Raw genomic sequence first — 20,668 nt, forward strand, 5'->3', positions numbered from 1 at the left:
AATTAATACTGTACCAGGTGTGAACAATGTACCCTGGGGATCATTGAAACAGGGCCTAAATGACTTGGTAAGTAAGGGTATATTTTGAGGAAACGTACTTGGAGGAAGATGAGTTTGTCCAGAGGTAAAGAGGTTAGGATATAGCTAAAGGACTAACAACAGCAGGAAGGAGGAAAAGCGATTTGTTTTCAGAAACCATGGATAGTTTGCTCTGGCTAAGTATAGAGAGCCAGGGAAAAGTATGGGTAGGAGATAAGTTCTAAACCTCAGATCAGGTTTAGAAGAACTCTGTTATGCTGAGAAATTGACAGCATCCCTCGATCACTGAATGAGAGCAGGAAAGTGACATGATCAGCTATTGGGTGGGAAAGCTCACCATGGAGGCCCAGGGACCAGCAATGGAAATGAACGCTTGAACTAGAGCAGTAGAAATGGGAAGATGGAAACGGGCAGATTTTTTAAAGATGAAATCAACAGGACTGGATTTTGATCCAAACACCAATAAGACCTTGTGTCTAATTAGATGTAGTATGTGGATGAGAAGGAATGTAGGATGAATCCTGGGTTTTCTGGTTGGACAGTATTTTTGAAAAAGTACATGAGCAAGAACGTTGGGGGGTGAGGTGCAGGACAGTATTGAGTAGGGAGAGATGACAAATTTGTTTGGACATACACAATTTGAGATACCTTGTTTTGACGAGTTCAAGAGTGGTTTTTGAGTTACGAACAAGTTGGCATGTAGGTAGCAACTGATTTTTTTATATGAAACTATTTCAAACAGGTTCAGTAGTATATGTGCTATAACAAAGGATGGTTGTAGCAAAGCAATTGGGTTTAGTTTTCTCAGGGAGAAAGAAAAGTGAGAAGAGTAGAGAAGGGAGCCATATATGATAGTCACAGTGCTCAAAGAGTGTCAGGATACTTGATCTGAATTTTCATTTTCACTATAGTTTCTCCTCTGTGAGCCTACTTTCATATGTAATTTCCACATATATTGAGAATGATAATACAATGTATTTTGTAGGATACACTTGTGAGGATACACCTTGAGATCACATTGGTCATATATATTAAGTGACCAAGTTCATCATTGCTGCTAAGAAAATTTTACTTCTGTAATTATGTGTATACATAGGAGAGAGAGGAGAGAACAGGAACCTTTGCTAGGTACCTAGGGACTCTTTTAAGCACTTCCATGTGAATTAACTCTTTAAATCCTCACAATCCAGTAGAGTGGACATTTATCACTGAGAGAAAACGTGGTGGTTAAGATTAAAAGCTCAGACTTGACCCAGACTGCTTGGTTTCAAATCTTCCCCTTTTACAACCGGTGTTAAGTAGGGAGGTAGTAAGTAGGTACATCGCTGGGTAGTAAATAGGGGAGTTTGGATTAAAACCCAAGCTATATGACTCTTAGTACGTGGATTTGGCTCTTTGGGCTAGGTGGCTGGGGTCTTGGGATTACCTTCTCCATCATTAGTCTGAATTTTCCATGATCAATTTTTGACACTTCCTGCCTGGGAGTGGCTGAACGTTGTGAAAGACAAATACACTCACTAGTTCTCTAGTTACAGTATTTCATTTCTTTAAGTGTAACATTCAGTTTAATAGGTCTGTCAGTGTTCTTATCTACATTATTTTCAAAGGCTGCATAATTCACGTTTCTGTATTTGTACCATGATTTACTTACGGCTGTCTTTAATTTCAGTATTCTAGTCCCCCAGCCAGCACTTCGCCTAACACTGAATATGCACTCAATAAATGTTTGCTTAAGGTATGAATGAACTAAAGAACCGCGGAACAGAGACTCAGAGGGGGTCGGTCTGGGAGTTCTAAAGTTCGGGAGGGGACACGGGGGCGGGCAGTGGCTGTCACATGACGAGGCGGGGCAAATCCCATGTGCTCCGCCGCGCCGGGCGCGGCTCCGCCCTTTGCGCCGGTCACGTGGGGGCGCCGGCTGCGCCTGCGGAGAAGCGGTGGCCGCCGAGCGGGATCTGTGCGGGGAGCCGGAAATGGTTGTGGACTACGTCTGTGCGGCTGCGTGGGGCTCGGCCGCGCGGACTGAAGGAGACTGAAGGTAAAGCCGCCATGTCCGGGCCCGACCCGGCCCCCCCACCCCCTCCCCCCGCATCCGCCGCCATCCGGGCCGGGACCGGCCACCCTATGCCGCCGCCCGGCGTCCTGGCTCCGCGGCTCAAGCCCAGGCCTCGGCCTGCCAGGGCCCGATCCCCGGCCCACGTGTGCTCGGCCTGGCCCGGCCTTGCCGCTGGGTGGGGGTGGGGGAGCGCGGCACCGGAATATGCGGTCCCCGCGGCCCGGGAGGGCGCTGGGTTCGCCGGCCGCGAAGTGCCACCGCGGCCCGAGCCGAGGAGGCCCCGCGGGCGCAGGCACCGCGGCTCCGGGCCCGCCGCCCCCTCCCCCCTTTGCGGCCCGGCCGCCGGGAAGTGACACGTTGTTCTTTGGCACTGGCCGGCTCTGCGCAGGGAGGGCGCAGGGGAGGGAGGTGGCGGCGGCGGGCAGGGAGGAGCCCCCGGCCCCGCCCGCCCTCCAGGCCGACCCTCACTTGCTTCAAACCGGCTTCTCTTCGGCCGCCGCCCGCCTGGCCTTTTACGGCCCGACTCCCGCCCTTCCTGGTCTTCACTCCCGGGTGGCGGCAGGCTTAGCCTCTGGCCCCGCGCGGGTGTCCCCGTGGCCACCCACGGCAGGCGTGCCTTGTGCGCCTCTGGGCCAGGCCCCGAACTCGGTGTCCCCAGGTGGGGGGTGGGGACACCACAGCCGAAGCTGCTAGCTCCATTTGTGATCCGGGAGCCTGGTGCCAGCGAGACCTGGAATTTCCGGTCTGGTTGGTCTTGGGCCCCACGGAGCCAGGTTGATACCCCTCACCTCCCAACCCCAGGCCCTCGGATGCCCAGAACCTGTAGGCCGCACCGTGGACTTTTTCTTAATCGAGGGGGTGAGTGAGGGGTCTGTTTCAGCAGGTCAGGGGGGTGGTTGAGGTGATGTGGGTTTGACAACGTGTTGGTGGGGACATAAGCTGTGTTTTTTTCCTGCTCATTTACCCCGTTTGCGCCTCCGGGGTCAGTATGGGACCTAGCTCTTGCTTCAACTCCTCCCCACGTCATTTGCCTTAAGCTTAGGTCCCTTCCCCTTTCCGAGCTCCAGTCTTTCCCAACAGGTGCTGGGGGGACCCTGATGTGGCACCAAATGAAATGAACAAAGCTCCACAGCCTACAGGCCCCCCACCCGCCCCATCCCCTGGACTCCCACAGGTAATTAGGAATTAGCAGAGTCTGGGGGGACTAGGGGGAGACCAGGCAGCAGGAACAGGTTCCAAGCCTCTGGGTTTTCCCACCCCCATCTGTGTCAGGGCAAAGTGCAGCTTCCTGCTGCCAAATTGAGACAGGGCCCCTGGCTGTTCCCAGGGGCTGTCATGGGGAGGGGGCATATGGACTGCTGAAGCTCTTGCCACAGATCTGCTCCCCTTACTTCACCAACTTGGGTTTCTGTCCCACCCGGGTTTCCCCTCTTGCTGAACTCTGGTCTCCTCCCTTCAGCCAGCGTTTCCCCCGGGGCAGACAGCACCGGTGGTGTTCAGTACGCCACAAGCGACACAAATGAACACGCCTTCTCAGCCCCGCCAGGTGAGGGGCTGTGGGGAGGGGAGTAGGGGACCTTGGTGGGAGCCATGGAAAGCTTAGCCAGCTTGGGCCTAGGATGGAAACTGGAGGCCCTGTACCTGCCCCGATTTCCTGACAGTTGCTCTGTGTTCTTTCATGCGGCTATGCACTTTGCACTGTTGATTACTTATGCCCCTTAGGGAGTATGTAGTTGGTGGGAGTGGCATTACTAGGGGTCCTGGTGCCATGAGAATTGGGGGCAGTGCTTTGGACCCTGCTGCCAGCTCTTGTTTTCCTATTTCCTCCTTTTAGTGGGAGGCTGCCATTGCTCCATTCCCTTCTCTTCTCTTTGGACTATGGCGAGATAAACACTCCAGCTGTTTTTTTGTTTTTTTCCTTGCTTTGTTCCCTAAATTTTTCCTCACTAAGCAGTAGGAGAATTTTTGTCCTACTTCCTTTACCCCCCCCAACCCCCCGCCGCCCCAATCACCTTGGGGATAATTCTCTTCTTTCCTGTCCCTATGTGCTCTCAGGGAGGATTCAGGTCTCTACAGGTAATAATACCCCTTTGCATATCCTGGACCTTCTCCTGGTCTCACCCTTACTCTCCATCCTAGTCAGGGGCTAGACGACATAGGGACTGGGAGGCTTTAGGATGGGGACTTGTTTGCTGTCCAGATTCTCAGTTTCAGGCCGACCGATGCATGTTAGGGGCTAAATCTTGCTGAGTGCATACCTGGGAACTGGGTGGCTGTTGCATGTTAGCTCCTCAGTACTTTAGATTGGAGCAGTGCATGCTGGGGACTGTGTTGCCCGAAAGGGCTTTACTTAGGCATGATGCATATGGATGTTAGGGAGCCTCTGTGGAGGGGTAGCCTGGTGGAGATGATATGAGTATGCATGGCAGTGAAGGTGTAAATAAACAGAGTGCAAAGTGTATACCTGAGTGTGGAGGACATGGGTTGAGTACAAGAGGCCACGTAACTCATTTGATCAAGTGGGTCTTGGAAGGACTGGTCCCCATGCTCCAAAGTCCCCAGTACTTCTCTCCAGACGAGAGACATTGCGGAGTGGCCATTTTGCTGTCCAGTTCTGCCCCTTCCCAATATCAACTGCCTTCCTCCCTCCTGACAGCACTTCTACCCTAGCCGGGCCCAGCCCCCGAGCAGTGCAGCCTCCCGAGTGCAGAGTGCAGCCCCTGCCCGCCCTGGCCCAGCTGCCCATGTCTACCCTGCTGGATCCCAAGTAATGATGATCCCTTCCCAGATCTCCTACTCAGCCTCCCAGGGGACCTACTACATCCCTGGACAGGTGAGGCTGGAGGCTTGGGTAATGGAAGCCACAGTACTTTGTACCCCAATCCTGACCCTCCAGTCCCTGTAGAGGTGGGACTTCCTTCTGGTCACTGCCCAGAGTTGGCTTGTCTTGTCTTGCCCTACATTCTCTCTGTAGTCTGATATGGTACTCAACTCCCTCAACTCCTTCTCTCTCCTCCTACCCCTTCCCCCTCCACCAGGGGCGGTCCACATATGTTGTCCCGACACAGCAGTATCCTGTGCAGCCAGGAGCCCCAAGCTTCTATCCAGGTGCAAGCCCTACAGAGTTTGGGACCTATGGTAAGCAGGGGAGAAAGTCTGGTGAGAGAGAGTCCCAAGGAGTATCTAACTCAGTTTCTAAGACCTTTTCCAGACTTGTCTCTTGGTCTAAAAATGATAGAGTTGATAGGTAGTAGGGATTAGTGCTTAATATGCATGGGTTGGGCGGTGAGCTGGGGATTTTATCCTATTGCTGAGAATTGGAGTTTTTCCCACCTTAAGGAATACTGGATCAGGCACCAGTTTGAGAGCTTGTTAGTAAATATTCCCCATGACACTTGTTCCATGGTTGGGGGAGCCCCTGTAACATGGATTTGGGAAGTTTTTGTAGCTGTTTTTCATTTATATTCTAGGAAAGGATTAGTCTGTAATTTATAGCAGTGGTTTCCAAAATTTTTTGACCATCAGGAAAAATTTTGAGTATGTATCCCTAAAATATGTATGTTTTTGTTTATTTATATGTATATATATCTTAAACACTTAATGTTGTTTGTGGGAAACAAGTAAAGATTATGGATGAGACTAAAGAATGCATCCCATTTTGGAGACCATTGCTTTAAGGAATTAATTTTTTCTCATCCTGGGCCCCAGTTCATAATATTATTTTTTGTTTCCTTGCCCCTGAGCAAAGGGCTGGAGACTGGAACGGGATTCAGGTTGAGTGGATCAGGGTTGGCAAATCTGTTTTTCTCATTCTCAGCCAAAGACCTGATTCTGTTTCAGGTTAAGTGGTTGCTCAGAGTATGTGTGTGTGTGTGGTGCCAGGGGGTGGGTTACAGACATAGCACCTTACGGAGTAGAAGAGGAATAGACAAGAGTCCTGGTGTGCGGTGGGGAAGGAGTGCTTACCTACAAGGGGTGTGTGTGTGTCAGTGTCAGGAATTCTTGTAAACGCAGTACAGACTGGTTCCCCAGCTTCGATAGACACCTAATTCCCTTGGGGAGGAGGGTGGGGCAGGCAAGGGGCTGGCTGTGGGTGATGAGAGGTTCTGGGTCTGGGAGGTGCTCAAGCAGGCATTTGTATATGGTTGGGCCCTGACGCTGCCACCATTCTTTCTTTCCCTGTGTTCCCCCTCCCCCCAAGCTGGCGCCTATTACCCAGCTCAGGGTGTGCAGCAGTTTCCCGCTGGTGTGGCCCCCGCCCCAGTTTTGATGAACCAGCCACCCCAGATTGCTCCCAAGAGGGAGCGGAAAACGGTGAGTAGCAGCAGCAAGGGGCTCTAGGACATCTGGGAAAGGGAGAATTAAGGTCAGGCGCGTTGTGGGTCAGGGAGCAGGAAGTTGAGGAAGGAGATCATCAGCTGAAGTGGGCAGAGAATGGGGACCTGTAAAGTGTTCAGGTTCTTTGTAATTTTCTAAGATTACAGTATAGAAGCAGCTCACTTGAAGACTGAAGTGGCTAATGGGGAAATTCCTGAGATAACTGGGTTCTGGGGTCTAAAAGATCTGAGTTTGGTTTGGGGTTTCTGGTGGCTTGCTTTAGAAATGGTTTGTTTCTGTGGCCCCACCCCCCCACCTCCAAGTCCTGGAAGCTCTTGAGGCCTCCGCCTCTGCTCAATCCTCAAGCCCTGGGCGTGGTGCCCAGAATAGGGTGCCAGGGCTGGGGAAGCCGCTGAGTCACCCTGGCTCCACCCACTGGATCTGGGCCCTGCCCCCAGAGATCAGGCCGACTAGCCACAAGTGAGCTGGATGGGTGCTAGGTGTAGGGGTCCTGGGCCCCAGGGTGTGCAGCTACTGACTTGGGGGACTGCTGGTGGGGCAGGGATGAGGGAGGGAGGGGCATTGTGATGTACGGGGCTGCTCTGTGAGGTCAGGGGTCTCTTAGGGGTGGGGGCCAAGGCAGGGACTACAAGAGCAGCCAGATGGGTTGATAGTAGAACTCATGGGGTTTCTGGCACCCACCCACCTACTTCCCAGTGGAGGGTGGGGGGTTGGCCTGCAGTCTTAGGAGTGGGACAGGGTGGAGAGGTGGGCTCCTCCTGCTTTCCACTCATCCCGTAGCTTTCTTTCCCCAGATCCGAATTCGCGATCCAAACCAAGGAGGGAAGGATATCACAGAGGAAATCATGTCTGGGGCCCGAACCGCCTCTACACCCACCCCTCCCCAGGTACTGTCAGCTCTTTAAGTGATTCTCTGGCTGGGATGGCTGTTCTGCCCTGGACTCCCAAGTCCCTTGGTCTTTTCCTTCAACTAAGGGATTTATTTCCCTGCTTTCCTGGATTTCTAGGCAGAGCTAAAGTAGGAATGGCTCTAGTAAAGAGGGTTGTGGGACACTTCAGGGCAAACTTGGTGGTAACTCTTTGTGTCCTGCAGACGGGAGGCAGTCTGGAGCCTCAAGCTAATGGGGAGACACCCCAGGTTGCTGTCGTTGTCCGGCCAGGTATGTAAGCATGTGGGGCAAAGTTTTTGCAGGGAAAAGGAGTATGACAATTTAAAATGCCAAAGGGATGTGGTGATTTGAACTGGGTGCGGGAGAAAAATGACTGGTTTCAAGTAGTGGAATTTTGAGGGATTGGATTTTGGGGCAAAAAGGGAAAAGGCTTAGGTGGGAGAAGATTGGCAGGGGCGGGGGTGTTAGGCTGAGAATGCTTTGACTGTGAGGAGGAGGAGGAGGAGGAAGAGGAGGAACAGCAGCAGTGAAGGACTTGCCTTTAATTATTCATTCTTCCTTCTTGTGGTGCAGATGACCGGTCACAGGGAGCAATCACTGGGGGCCGGCCAGGGCTGCCTGGCACAGAGCATAGTCCTTCAGAATCCCAGCCTTCATCACCTTCTCCGACCCCATCACCACCTCCAATCTTGGAACCAGGGTCTGAACCTAATCTTGCAGTCCTCTCTATTCCTGGGGACACTATAACAACGGGGATGATACAGATGTCTGTAGAAGAATCAACTTCCATGCCCCGTGAAACTGGGGAGCCATATTGCCTCTCTCCAGAACCCACACCCCTTGCTGAACCCATACTGGAAGTAGAAGTGACACTTAGCAAACCAATTCCAGAATCCGAGTTCTCTTCCAGTCCTCTCCAGGTTTCCATCCCCTTGGCATCTCCCACCGTGGAAATTCTTCCTGAACCTAATGGCACAGTCCCATCCGAGGATCTGGAACCAGAGCTGGAGTCAAACCCAGAGTTTGCCCCTCTTCCTCCCCCAGCTTGTTCCTCTGAATCCCCCACGCCTATTGCTCCAACTGCCCAACCTGAAGAACTGCTCAACGGAGCCCCCTCGCCACCAGCTGTGGACTTAAGCCCAGTCAGTGAGCCAAAGGAGCAGGTCAAGGAGATTACAGTACCAGTGGCTCCCCTCACCGTCCTCACTGCCACTCCAGTTATAGTTCTTCCAGCTACTTCCCCTGCTTTGGAGGAGGAAATGGAGGAAGAGGAAGAAGAGGAAGAAGAAGGAGAAGCAGGAGAAACTGAGAGTGAGAAAGGAGGAGAGGAACTGCTCTCCCCAGAGAGCACCCCTGTTCCAGCCCACCTGTCCCAGAATTTGGAGGCAGCAGCAGCCACCCCAGGTAAGGTGTGGCTGGATGGTAGAGGTGGGGCAGGCTGGAGGGTGTGGTTCTTTCTGCTCCTTGATGATCTTCATCCATTTGTGCCATTATGTCTGGGTCAGAAGCCCTGTGATGGAAACTAAGTTAGATTAGGTAATTTTAAGTCTAGAGAGGGCACGATGGAAAGAGGAAATGTTACACAGTGGCTGCTTTTTCTTTTTCCTAGGGGTCAGGGGTACTTCTTAAGTTATTTCTAGTCCTTTTTTTTTTTTTTCTCCTAAGTAGTGGCAGTATCTGTGCCAAAGAGGAGACGGAAAATAAAGGATCTCAATAAAAAAGAAGCTGTAGGAGACCTTCTAGATGCCTTCAAGGAGGTAAGGGAGAAGTAGATAGTAGTGGAGGGGAGTGGGCAGAGTTTGGGTATTGAACAGTGGTCATACTGCAACCAGAGTGAATGTCCTATGGTCACAGGTGAACCCAGGAGTACCAGAGGTGGAAAATCAACCTCCTGTCGGCAATAATCCTGGTCTAGAGCCTGAGGGCAGCAGTGTGCCCCCACGGTCTGAGGAAGCAGATGAGACCTGGGACGCAAAGGAAGACAAAATTCATAATGCTGAGAACATCCAGCCGGGGGAACAGAAGTATGAATATAAATCAGGTATTCTGAAGGAAAGGTTAAGAGGGCTGAGAGTACTTTTGTCAGGGCCCCAGGAGGCAACAGTGTGATTGGTGTTTATCCTATTTTCCTTGCAGATCAGTGGAAGCCTCTAAACCTTGAGGAGAAAAAGCGTTACGACCGTGAGTTCCTGCTTGGCTTTCAGTTCATCTTTGCCAGTATGCAGAAGCCGGAGGGATTGCCCCATATCAGTGATGTGGTGTTGGATAAGGTTGGTGGGCTTGAGGGAGAGGCTGAGTTTGTGCTCGCTAATAGACTGGGGAAGAGACTGAGGTCGTAAAAGAGCAGTCAGTAGCCCGAGCCTGTTTCTGATCCTTCTCTGTCCTTTTCACAGGCCAATAAAACACCACTGCGGCCACTGGATCCCACTAGACTTCAAGGCATAAATTGTGGCCCAGACTTCACTCCATCCTTTGCCAACCTTGGCCGACCAGCCCTCAGCAACCGTGGGCCCCCAAGGGGTGGGCCAGGTGGGGAGCTGCCCCGAGGGCCGGTGAGTGGGACTGGCTAGAGGGGCAGATGGGCAAGGGGAGTTGGGGGTGTGTGGCCCTCTGTATCTTGCTGGGGGATGGGGAGAAGTCTGCCCTGGAGATGTGTGGTAGCAGTGTCTCAGGTTGTGCTGACTATTTCTGCATCTTCTCTCATCCTCTTCCCTTGCTTAGCAGGCAGGTTTGGGACCCCGGCGCTCTCAGCAGGGCCCCCGAAAGGAGCCACGCAAGATTATTGCCACAGTGTTAATGACTGAAGATATAAAGCTAAACAAAGCAGAGAAGGCCTGGAAACCCAGCAGCAAGCGGACAGCGGCTGATAAGGACCGAGGGGAAGAGGATGCCGATGGCAGCAAAACCCAGGTACCAGCAGTCCTGCTTTTGGTCTCCATTCCTTCTCTTCAAGGTTTGTTGAGCCAGCTTTGCCTTTTTTCTTCTTTCCATCCTCATCACTAGCATCTATCTTAATGAAGTCTGCACCAGCTTCTCCCATTTTTCTCAGTGGCCTCTGTTATTCTGAGAACTTCACTGGATCCTGCATCTTCTCTGTCCCCTCTCCCCACCAGGACCTGTTCCGCAGGGTGCGCTCCATTCTCAATAAGTTGACACCCCAGATGTTCCAGCAGCTGATGAAGCAGGTGACGCAGCTGGCCATCGACACCGAGGAACGCCTGAAAGGTGTCATTGACCTCATCTTCGAGAAGGCCATTTCAGAGCCCAACTTCTCTGTGGCCTACGCCAACATGTGCCGCTGCCTCATGGCGGTTAGTTTCCACTGTTTGCTAAATCTTGTGGTCTGGCTCCCAAGATTCCTTGAGTCCGGTTTTTTTTGGTTCTCCTCCAGCCTTTATTGTTGATGGCAGCCAGGAGGAGGCAGAACCAGGGCTAGAGGTCTTCCTGGGTTAGGTAGTTAAAGACTGGGAGGGCCTTCCCTGCCCTGGACTAGTCTGAATGTGAAATTCTTTTTGATGTACAGCTGAAAGTGCCCACTACAGAAAAGCCAACAGTGACTGTGAACTTTCGAAAACTGTTGTTGAATAGATGTCAGAAGGAGTTTGAAAAAGACAAAGATGATGATGAAGTTTTTGAGAAGAAGCAAAAAGAGATGGATGAAGCTGCTACGGTAAAAGAAAACCCATCAGCTCCTCTGCCCACCCATATCCTACTTAGCTATAGAATTGGGGGTGAGGATAGTGGTTTGGGGTTTCTCCACCTCAGGATACAAGTGCTTGTTGCTGAGTTTAGAAATCCAGATAGTGGAGGAGAGTGTTTTAGCTGTATGGCTGGGTATCTTGATGCAATCCCTGTCCCTTGATTGGCAGGCAGAGGAACGGGGACGCCTGAAGGAAGAGCTGGAAGAGGCTCGAGACATAGCCCGGCGGCGCTCTTTAGGGAATATCAAGTTTATTGGGGAATTGTTCAAGCTGAAGATGTTAACAGAGGCAATAATGCATGACTGTGTGGTTAAACTACTTAAGAACCATGACGAAGAGTCCCTTGAATGTCTTTGCCGTCTGCTCACCACCATTGGCAAAGACCTGGACTTTGAAAAAGCCAAGGTAGGGGGTCCTGTGGTGTGGAAGGGGACAGGCTGAAGCACGTGGGACCTGCTGTCTGATAGGCTCCCTGCTGGGCTGTTGTTCTGGGCCACTGAAGCCACAATAATAGAGCTGAAGTCATGCAGCCAAAGGTGAGGAGTTAGAAGCTCCTGGCCTGATCCCTTTGCTTCTTCCTAGCCCCGAATGGATCAGTATTTCAACCAGATGGAAAAAATCATTAAGGAAAAGAAGACTTCATCCCGAATTCGCTTTATGCTGCAAGATGTGCTGGATCTACGACGGGTGTGTGTTCCTTGCCACTGCTGATCTGCTTCTTACCCCACAGCCCCCAATTCCCGACACTGCTTTGTCTGGCTCTCTCTGATGTAATTACCTTGTGACTGGTCTCCACAGAGCAATTGGGTGCCACGCCGCGGGGACCAAGGTCCCAAGACCATTGACCAGATCCACAAGGAGGCGGAGATGGAGGAGCATCGGGAGCACATAAAAGTGCAGCAGCTAATGGCCAAGGGCAGCGACAAACGTCGGGGTGGCCCTCCAGGCCCACCCATCAGTGAGTTTGAGGCTAGGATTGAGGAGCGGGCAGTGTGAAGGGTTGTGCTTTCCACTGATGACTTCTTGTTAGTGCCACGTGTCTGGGCCACTGAGACCCCATGATGGAACTGAGGATCTGAGGAAGCAAGGCTGGGGGAGCTGCTCAAAGGGACAGGGCTACTAGTCCTTACTCATTCTAATATGCTCTCCTTTTCATCCCAGGCCGTGGCCTTCCACTTGTGGATGATGGTGGCTGGAACACAGTCCCCATCAGTAAGGGCAGCCGCCCTATTGACACCTCACGACTTACCAAGATCACGAAGGTAGGGGTGTGTATATTAGTGATGTAGATAGGCATCAGTCTTAGTTCCCTCAGTCTCAGATTGGGAAGGTGACAGCTGAACTTTAGACTAACTGGTTAGATTACCAAAGATAGGACTGTCAACCCTGAGGCTGTATTCATGTTGTTCTGGGCCACTCAGTGGTCAGCAGACTGACATGCACACCAGATTTGGCCCATTCCCTGCTTCCATACATCCCACAGACTAAGAATAGTTTTTACATTTTTTAATGGTGGAAAAAAAGTGAATACTATTATGTGACATGTCATGTAAAATTTATATTTCAACATCCATAGTTTTATTGGATGACTTCTTTATTGGATGAATTCATTCCGTTTATCATCTGACTGCTCTTGTGTGAAAGCGGCAAAGTCGTATAGTTGAAAAGAAACTGTGTAGCTGCAAAGCTTAAACTATTTACTATTTGGCCCTTTACAGGAAAAGTTTGCCTGGCCCCCGGTCTAAGCTGTTTGTGGCTGTGTGTGGCTGGGGTCTTTGGCCAGATCAGACCCGTGACTCTCTACTCCCTTTTCTTCCTCAGCCTGGCTCCATTGATTCTAACAACCAGCTCTTCGCACCTGGAGGGCGATTGAGCTGGGGCAAGGGCAGCAGTGGAGGCTCAGGAGCCAAGCCCTCTGATGCAGGTATGGAGGCCACTGTAAAGAGCTGGGTGGGAATTAGCTCTTCTGAGGGTAGAGCCTTGTCTTTGCAGCAGGCTTGTTTCCTTGTCTCTGTGGGAGGCTTTCATAAAGTGGTTAGGTGATACAAGATCCATGCACTTGGTAGGACCAGAGACTGAACTCCTTTAATGTTGAGATCAGAACCAAGTATCCTAAACTGGTGATAGGACGTAAGAAAATAGAGATTTTATTCTTTATTTTCTGCCTCCTCAGCATCAGAAGCTGCTCGTCCAGCTACTAGTACCTTGAATCGCTTCTCAGCCCTTCAACAAGCAGCACCTACAGAAAGCACAGAAAACAGGCGTGTGGCCCAGAGGTGAGGTTTTGTAGGTGTCTTTGTGCTTCACATGGATACTCTGATTGGGTTTGAGTTGCTGCCCCAGGAATCCTCACACACACTTGTGATGTTCAGAGGCCTTGGCTGAGGTTGGGGTAATACTCCTGACACCAAGAGTAAGGCCCGACCATTGCTCGCCATGTCGGGCAGTTAAAGGAGAGCGTGTCTGGACAGTACAGGTGAGAAGACCATGTGTTTGTCTCCAGGAGTAGCTTGAGCCGTGAACGAGGTGAGAAAGCTGGGGACCGGGGAGACCGTCTAGAGCGGAGTGAACGGGGAGGCGACCGTGGGGACCGGCTTGATCGCTCTCGGACACCTGCAACCAAACGGAGCTTCAGCAAGGAAGTGGAGGAGCGGAGTAGAGAGCGGTCCTCCCAGCCTGAGGGCCTGCGCAAGGCAGCCAGCTTGTCGGAGGATCGGGACCGCGGGAGGGATGCTGGTAAGGGGCTGGGAGAAAAGGGGAAAGGAATGATGTGGGCTGGTTGAGGACTAGCCAGTCCCTAGGCAGTCTTCAGAACTCTAGACCCTCTTTACTGAGGAGATAGAAACTGGAGTCTTTGACCTGTTTTTTGCCCTCTCAGTGAAGCGAGAAGCCACCCTGCCCCCCGTGAGTCCCCCAAAGTCTGTGCTCTCTGAGGAGGAACTGGAGAAGAAATCCAAGGCCATCATTGAGGAATATCTGCATCTCAATGACATGAAGGTTAGCAGTAGGAGGGGTCTGAGTGATGACTGAGTGTGCGGAGACCATGCTGACAGATACGGAGTGTGGGGTCTGGGCCAGACACTTTGCCTCTATATCCTTTGCCCCTTGCAGGAGGCAGTGCAGTGTGTGCAGGAGCTGGCCTCACCTTCCCTGCTCTTCATCTTTGTGCGGCATGGCATCGAGTCCACACTGGAGCGCAGCGCCATTGCTCGCGAACATATGGGACAGCTGCTGCACCAGCTGCTCTGTGCTGGTCACCTCTCCACTGCTCAGTACTACCAAGGGTATGACCTACTTCTGTGGGTCTCCACTTCTTACCCACCCACAAATTTTCCTCCTCTGTAGGACCTGTGGAACCTTGGATAAGAGTGTAGGCTCCTCAATTGTCCTTGTCATCATTACTTTTGGCAGGGATGGGTGTGAGCCATCTAAGGACAAGAAGTTGGACTTAACTTGAGATATTATGCTCCATGTTTAGAAAATGTTCCTGAGGGGCTCATAGTTGGTCCTTTAGCCATGTTGTGTTGCCCCAGAAGAAGGGTGGGGGCCTGGCTCCTTTTTCCTAGACTTCTCTGACTTCGAATCCCCTTTGCAGGCTGTATGAAATCCTAGAATTGGCTGAAGACATGGAAATTGATATCCCCCACGTGTGGCTCTACCTAGCGGAACTAATAACACCAATTCTGCAGGACAGTGGGGTGCCCATGGGGGAGCTGTTCAGGTGAGCTCCCTTTGGTGGAATTCAGGGGAGGTAAAGATAGGAAGAAAGAGGGAAGGGGAGGGAGGGGCAGTAGCTTAAGACATCTGGGTTTAGGGAGGAATGGAGTGTAGTGTATTGAGAGGGCTTTAGAGGCTGTCAACACTGGAGTTTTCTTATAGGGAGATTACAAAACCTCTGAGGCCCCTGGGCAAAGCTACTTGCCTGTTGCTGGAGATCCTGGGACTCCTGTGCAAAAACATGGTGAGTTGAGAGCCTTTTGGGGGTGATGTGTTCAGGACTTTTCTTTCTACCGTATAATTTTGGCTACTTGTGGTAACATTGAAGCTTCACGGCCCTTTGGTGGGATGGGGTTAATGGGGATGATACTACTATGTTGGTACCTGAGAGTGGCTGGCACTCCCCTAGACCCGTTCCTCTTGTGAGTTCTGGCCAAAGCCAGGGACTGGGAATTTAGACCGTTGATTGATTGATTCATTTATTCAACGAGTGTTGTCTTTTTAAAAAACATAACATATTGCATACTAGGCCCTAGGAGTACAGTGAATAAAACACAGGAAACAAATTGGGAGAAAAAAAGTAAGAAATGATAGTTCAATAAAAACAAAAAGGTGTGAAATAAAGTAGTTGAGATGGAGTGCCTAAAGTACTGTGAGGTTGCAAAAGAGCCTCTGTTTGGTAGTGTTCATGACGGTAAGCTTTTCTGAAGCTGCCTTGTGAAAGTTGATTGGTGACTAGCAAGTGGAAAGGTGGAAAGATGGGAAAGGCAAGCCGGGTGTGGTGATTAGTGGTAGTGAGAAGTTGAGAAGTACAGTTTCAGAAGAGTTCAGCTATCTGGAACCTGGGGGAATGAGACTTTGAATTTGAAAGGGATTGTTCTTTTGGCTTCATATCCTTTTAGATAGAAATTTGTATCCGGGTAATTTCTATTTAAAAAAGAAAAAGCATATTGAACTGCTTATGTATTTTCGTTGACTCCAAGGTGACATAGATTATAGGATATATTCTGTGAAGAAAGAAGACTTACTGTCGTATTCTTTAAAGGCAATGTCACTGGTGAGACAATTCCAATTTAGTGGTGGTAAAATGGACATCCTTAAAATCCATGAACTGCAGTAATCTTGTTAAGGGTTGATGTCATCATTTCGAATATCTGTTATAAAAGAGTGACTTTAGAATCTCCTGCGTTTGTTTATGTGAGGATTTCCGATTTGTGTTGGGGGCGAGGTGTATATCTGCTTCTAAAATTTTCTGAACTTAGAAACCATATAAGCATGTACTTGTTAGTTTCCTCCTTTAAGCATTTGTTACTTGGAATAATGAAAAACTAAGTTATTTTAGGAAAAGAAATGCAGATAAGTGTGGAAGGCTGGGATGAGAGATTTGGATTTGGTTGTTTCCTTTTGTGGTCCAGTAATTCTTTGAGAATCCTGTGGAAGCTAATTTCATCTTTTCTGGAGGCTCTTCAGTCCCCTTACCCCCAGTCTCAGCACTGTAGTGGATGAGTTCTTGTGTCCATGACTGATGTCTGTGCTCAGTTCTAAACTGAATGCATGGAGGGATTGTGCCTGTTTGGTACCTCGATAGCATCTTGAGCCCCTAGCCCCTAGCAGGCACCTAGTGGACTTTCAGTAAATTTTTGATGGATGCCAATTTTAGGGCTGTTAGATTATTGGAGAGAGAGAGTTGCTGAGTTGGTCTTGTGTTTTTTAGGGTCCCAAAAAGGTGGGAGCATTGTGGCAAGAGGCTGGACTCAGCTGGAAGGAATTTCTACCCGAAGGCCAAGATGTTGGCGTATTTGTTGCTGAAAAGGTTTGTGGTTGGAGTTAACTCCATTTGGGGCTGGCTGGTCTTCTCCCTCTTTTCTCATCTCACTCACATTGTTCACTTACCTCCTGACTCTGGGCCTTTCCGCTTGCAGAAGGTGGACTATACCCTTGGAGAGGAGTCACAAGTCCCAGGCCAGAGGTTGCTCTCCTCAGAGGAGCTGAGCAGGCAGCTGGAGAAGCTGCTTAAGGAGGGCAGCAGTAATCAGCGGGTATTTGACTGGATAGAGGTATGTTTCTCCTGGATACTGGGAAAGAGGAATAAAGGAGAGGTAGTTCTTGGTGTGGTCGTGGGGGCACAGTTCAGAATTTAGGAGCCATGTGTTTCTTTTCTCCTACACAGGCTAACCTGAGCGAGCAGCAGATAGCATCCAACACATTAGTTCGAGCCCTCATGAAAACTGTTTGCTCTTCCGCAATTATCTGTAAGAGGAGCCAGGGAGATGGTGGGGCAAGGGTGGGCCCAACAGACAAATGGGGGGAGGGAAGTTTTGTTTTTTGCCTCCTAGTTCTGAACCAAGCTGAGGGTAAATGATTCCATTTATCTCGTCTTCCTTCCTGTAGTTGAGACTCCCCTCCGAGTGGATGTTGCGGAGACTTCCCTCCGAGTGGACGTTGAGGTGCTGAAAGCGCGAGCAAAACTGCTACAGAAATACCTTTGTGACGAGCAGAAGGAGCTGCAGGCACTCTATGCCCTCCAGGCCCTTGTAGTGACCTTAGAACAGCCTCCCAGTAAGAGCCAGGCTGGAGGGACTGGGGTGGGGTGGAAGAACTGCCAGATAGGTAGCAGGGGCAGACATGCAAAGATTCTCAACCCAAGAAAAGTGGTTGGTCATTGGAGAGCAGAATGCTCTTGATGATTGATTCCTACCCTCTACAACGTTTGTTTCTTTGCCCACAAATGGAAGAAGTTAGACTTGGTCTTGAAGGTTAATTGACTGCCTATTTTGTGCTTAGCTCCCTGTTAGATGCTAAGAGTACAGAGGTGATAAATAATGTTTCTCTCTGCCTTTCACAGGGCTGAGATTTTTTTTTTTTTGCCTCATTTAATCCTCACAAGTATTGTTTAGGGTAGATGGTATTATCTTCTGTATTGGGAGACTGAGGCTTCGGTTAACATGCCTGAGATTATGTAGTTAGCAAATAGGTATGTGCTTGGGCCCTGGGATATTAATGGTGAATAAGTCAAACGCAGTTCCCATGCTATAGGTAATAAGTGCTAGAAGATGGATCCTGAATGGTGGTCTCTGGTGTGAGAGGGTGGAGCGGGGGGCAGGGCAGGATGCGAGTGACGTAATACTTAGTCTGAGAGAGGATGAGTCGGAATTGACAAATGGAAACTAAATGACAAATGGGAAGGGGGAAGACTTGGAACAAAGGAACTATGTGTAAATGAAAGCCTTGCGGTAGAAAGAACTGGATGCAAGGTAAAAGAACTGTTTAAAGAAGGCCGTTGTGGGAGAGTACAGTAACCAAGTCATATGTGAGGCAAGGTGAGGCTGGAAAGGTGGACATGGGTTAGGTCACACAGGGCTGGGTAATCCATGGGATGAGTTTTGGACTTTAGCCTAAGTGTGAGATTTTAAAAAGCGAGGAATAAAAAAATTATCTTAGTTTTTAGATCATCCTGGCCATTAGAAGGAAGAGTGCTGTGAAATGGGTGAGTGAATGTGGTAGGATAAGCAGATTAGTGTTTTGGTAGTAGCTCGGCCTGGCTGCTGGCAGTGAAGATGGGAGAGGTGTGGGCAGATTCGGGATGTTCACTGGCCCGGGTAGAGGGCAATGAGAGATCAGAAGTCCTGAGTCCCAGGATGGTTTTTAGTAGGTGAGGTACTGCCCACTGTGTGGTAGAGAACACTGTATCAAGTTGAGTCTGGTCATATTGAGTTTGTGGTCTGTGGGTAGAGGTGATCAGAGATGTTGGTAGACAGTGGGTATCTGAATTCATTTGTAGAAGAAGAGGTCAGGGTGGAGGCTGATCTGTGAGTTGCTAGCACAAGGCAACACATGTGCAAGTCAGGAAAATAAGGGGTTTCCTGAAGGAGCATGTAGAGGGCCTGAGATAGAATCTTGAGGAGGTAGAGGACCCACAGGTGGGTGGTGGATCAGAGGTGGACAAGATTCTATGAACTAAGGACAGTAATTTTAGGAGAGGGAAGTAGTCAGTAATGCAAGATGCTATGTGAAAGTTCCGTGAGAAAACACCTGAGAATTAAGGGCTTTTGGAACGTAAAAACATGGAGGCCACCCTGGCAGAAACATTTGACGGAGCAGGGGGCAGAATCTGGATTGGAAAGGACTGAGTAATATTTTACTGAGACATAGGAAAAAAGGAAAAGAGCAAACGTAGATAGTCTGTGAATTCTCATCGAAAGACAAAAATCTTTTGTGTGGCTTAAGAGATAACAGTTGTAAAGGAGGCCTTTTGTGCTGAGATGGGAGAAACTTGGGCTTGAAAATATAGAGCAGAGTGGATAATCAATTGTACAGGATCCCCAGGTGGGTGTGCATGGGATTTAGAGCACAAGTTTTGGATTAGTGGCCGGCTGCTACCATTGCTGTGGGATGGGGGTGGGAGACTGTCCACAGGGAGTGGGTGTAGATTTTAGGGTGTGTGTGCCCTGAGGAACATCTTGGCTTGCACCTTCTCATAGATGGCTCAGTCAGAATTTCACAGATGGACTAGACTCTAGATCTTATGCTTTATTCAGAAGAAATGTATTCACTACTTGGTCTCTTTGCTCTTAGAAATGTAAAGTTTGCTTTGGAAATACTGGCAGTGCAGGGAAGGGAGTAGGTTGCATTCAGGGTTATAGGACAGATATTTGGGAAGGCTGACTGGTAGGCAGGGGTGAAGGAGAAAGAGGATCAGATCAGGGAGTTGAGCCTGAAGGAATTCACTGGGACGGTGACAAGAAAAGATGTTCCTGGTAAAAGGTGTAGCACACGTAAAAGTGTCAAGGCCAGAGAGAGTGTGTATGCTCAGGAGATGTGTGGAAAGAGGAAATTGGGATCAAGAGTTTGTCAGAATCTATAATGGGGACCAGTGGATGTTGCAGGTTATATACCTTCAACTTGTGACTGATATATCTAGGACTGGTGATTCATCAAATTTAGGAGTACCAATTCTGCATATAGTTTTCCCATTAAATATGAGTGGAGAAATTTGAAACTGCCAGGGTGAAGCTGGGCGGTTTTTTAAGGTTTGGCCAGGTGACTGATAACTGCACACCAGTCTATTGGATCATGAGATTAGCATCCTGTCACAGACTTAGTCACTTTGAAATGATCAGACACACAAATGTCAGAATGGTGGGTCAAGGGCCTTGTTTTAACTGTGGAGTTTGGGAGGGATCCATTAGGGGTGGGATGGGGTGGCTGTGGGCAGCATACCTCTTAACTCTGTCTTGCCTGCTTGCAGACCTGCTTCGGCTGTTCTTTGATGTGCTATATGATGAGGACGTGGTAAAAGAAGATGCCTTCTACAGCTGGGAGAGTAGCAAGGACCCTGCTGAGCAGCAGGGCAAGGGCGTGGCCCTTAAATCTGTCACAAACTTCTTCACATGGCTTCGTGAGGAGGAGGAAGAGGAGTCTGACCACAACTGAAGGCGGGTGGGGCCGGGGACTTGGAGCCCCATGGACACTAGGATGGCCCAGCCAGCTGCCCGGACTGCAGGGGGGTCAGCAGCGGCGGCGGCGGCAGTGGGTGCCTGTAGTGCGATGTGTCTGAGCTAATAAAGTGGCTGAAGAGGCAGGATGGTTTGGGGCTGCCTGGGGCCCCCTCCAGGATGCTACCAGGTGTTCCTCTCCTCCCCCTGGGGCACAGAGATATATTATATATAAAGTCTTGAAATTTGGTGTGTCTTGGGGGGGGCACCACTGCCTGCCCCTGGGGTCTTTTTTTATTTTCCGAAAATCACTCTTGGGACTGCCGTCCTCGCTGCTGGGGGCATATGCCCCAGCCCCTGCACCACCCCTGCTGCTGCCTGGGCAGGGGGAAGGGGGGGGCACGGTGCCTGTAATTATTAAACATGAATTCAATTAAGCTCACTGCTTCTCTGCTTTATGGCCTGCTCCTTCTGGAGAAGGTACAGATCTGT

The 20,668-nt window shown here is 50.1% G+C and overlaps 1 protein-coding gene and 1 non-coding gene across 14 annotated transcripts; both read left to right on the forward strand.

Annotated features, from left to right (window-relative positions):
- The first annotated feature begins 1,926 nt into the window (after window positions 1-1,926).
- Window positions 1,927-20,613, forward strand: EIF4G1 (eukaryotic translation initiation factor 4 gamma 1). Of its 13 annotated transcripts, XM_039850579.1 has the most exons (33): window positions 1,927-2,077; window positions 2,897-2,953; window positions 3,176-3,269; window positions 3,555-3,641; window positions 4,752-4,928; window positions 5,134-5,233; window positions 6,297-6,409; window positions 7,228-7,320; window positions 7,527-7,593; window positions 7,897-8,727; window positions 8,989-9,080; window positions 9,178-9,364; window positions 9,460-9,593; window positions 9,717-9,875; window positions 10,045-10,233; window positions 10,437-10,634; window positions 10,847-10,993; window positions 11,193-11,429; window positions 11,607-11,711; window positions 11,823-11,982; window positions 12,186-12,286; window positions 12,846-12,948; window positions 13,198-13,300; window positions 13,528-13,760; window positions 13,903-14,021; window positions 14,136-14,308; window positions 14,620-14,745; window positions 14,904-14,985; window positions 16,456-16,554; window positions 16,664-16,798; window positions 16,912-16,993; window positions 17,133-17,300; window positions 19,990-20,609. In XM_039850579.1, the coding sequence occupies exons 3-33, from the start codon at window positions 3,210-3,212 to the stop codon at window positions 20,172-20,174; spliced, it is 4,845 nt and encodes a 1,614-aa protein (XP_039706513.1). In that variant the 5' UTR covers window positions 1,927-2,077; window positions 2,897-2,953; window positions 3,176-3,209; the 3' UTR covers window positions 20,175-20,609. The 13 variants fall into 13 exon arrangements, with proteins under 13 accessions (XP_039706513.1, XP_039706519.1, XP_039706521.1 ...); XM_039850585.1 differs by lacking the exon at window positions 3,555-3,641; XM_039850587.1 differs by lacking the exon at window positions 3,176-3,269.
- LOC120593128 (small nucleolar RNA SNORD66) lies at window positions 12,032-12,107 on the forward strand. The gene has a single exon (XR_005650305.1). It is a non-coding gene; the product is annotated as a small nucleolar RNA SNORD66 (small nucleolar RNA).
- Window positions 20,614-20,668: the final 55 nt, after the last annotated feature.

This window comes from Pteropus medius, unplaced genomic scaffold, assembly GCF_902729225.1.
Source record: "Pteropus medius unplaced genomic scaffold, Ma_sr-lr_union100, whole genome shotgun sequence".
NCBI classification, from domain to species: Eukaryota; Metazoa; Chordata; class Mammalia; order Chiroptera; family Pteropodidae; genus Pteropus; species Pteropus medius.

What these genes read in the sequence shown, in the direction of transcription:
- EIF4G1 (XM_039850579.1), top strand. Translation starts at nt 3,210, where the DNA reads ATGAACAAAGCTCCACAGCCTACAGGCCCCCCACCCGCCCCATCCCCT. An exon ending in CTACACCCACCCCTCCCCAG is followed by an intron (nt 7,321 to 7,526) that starts GTACTGTCAGCT and finishes TGTGTCCTGCAG; the next exon opens with ACGGGAGGCAGTCTGGAGCC. An exon ending in CCGATGGCAGCAAAACCCAG is followed by an intron (nt 10,234 to 10,436) that starts GTACCAGCAGTC and finishes TCTCCCCACCAG; the next exon opens with GACCTGTTCCGCAGGGTGCG.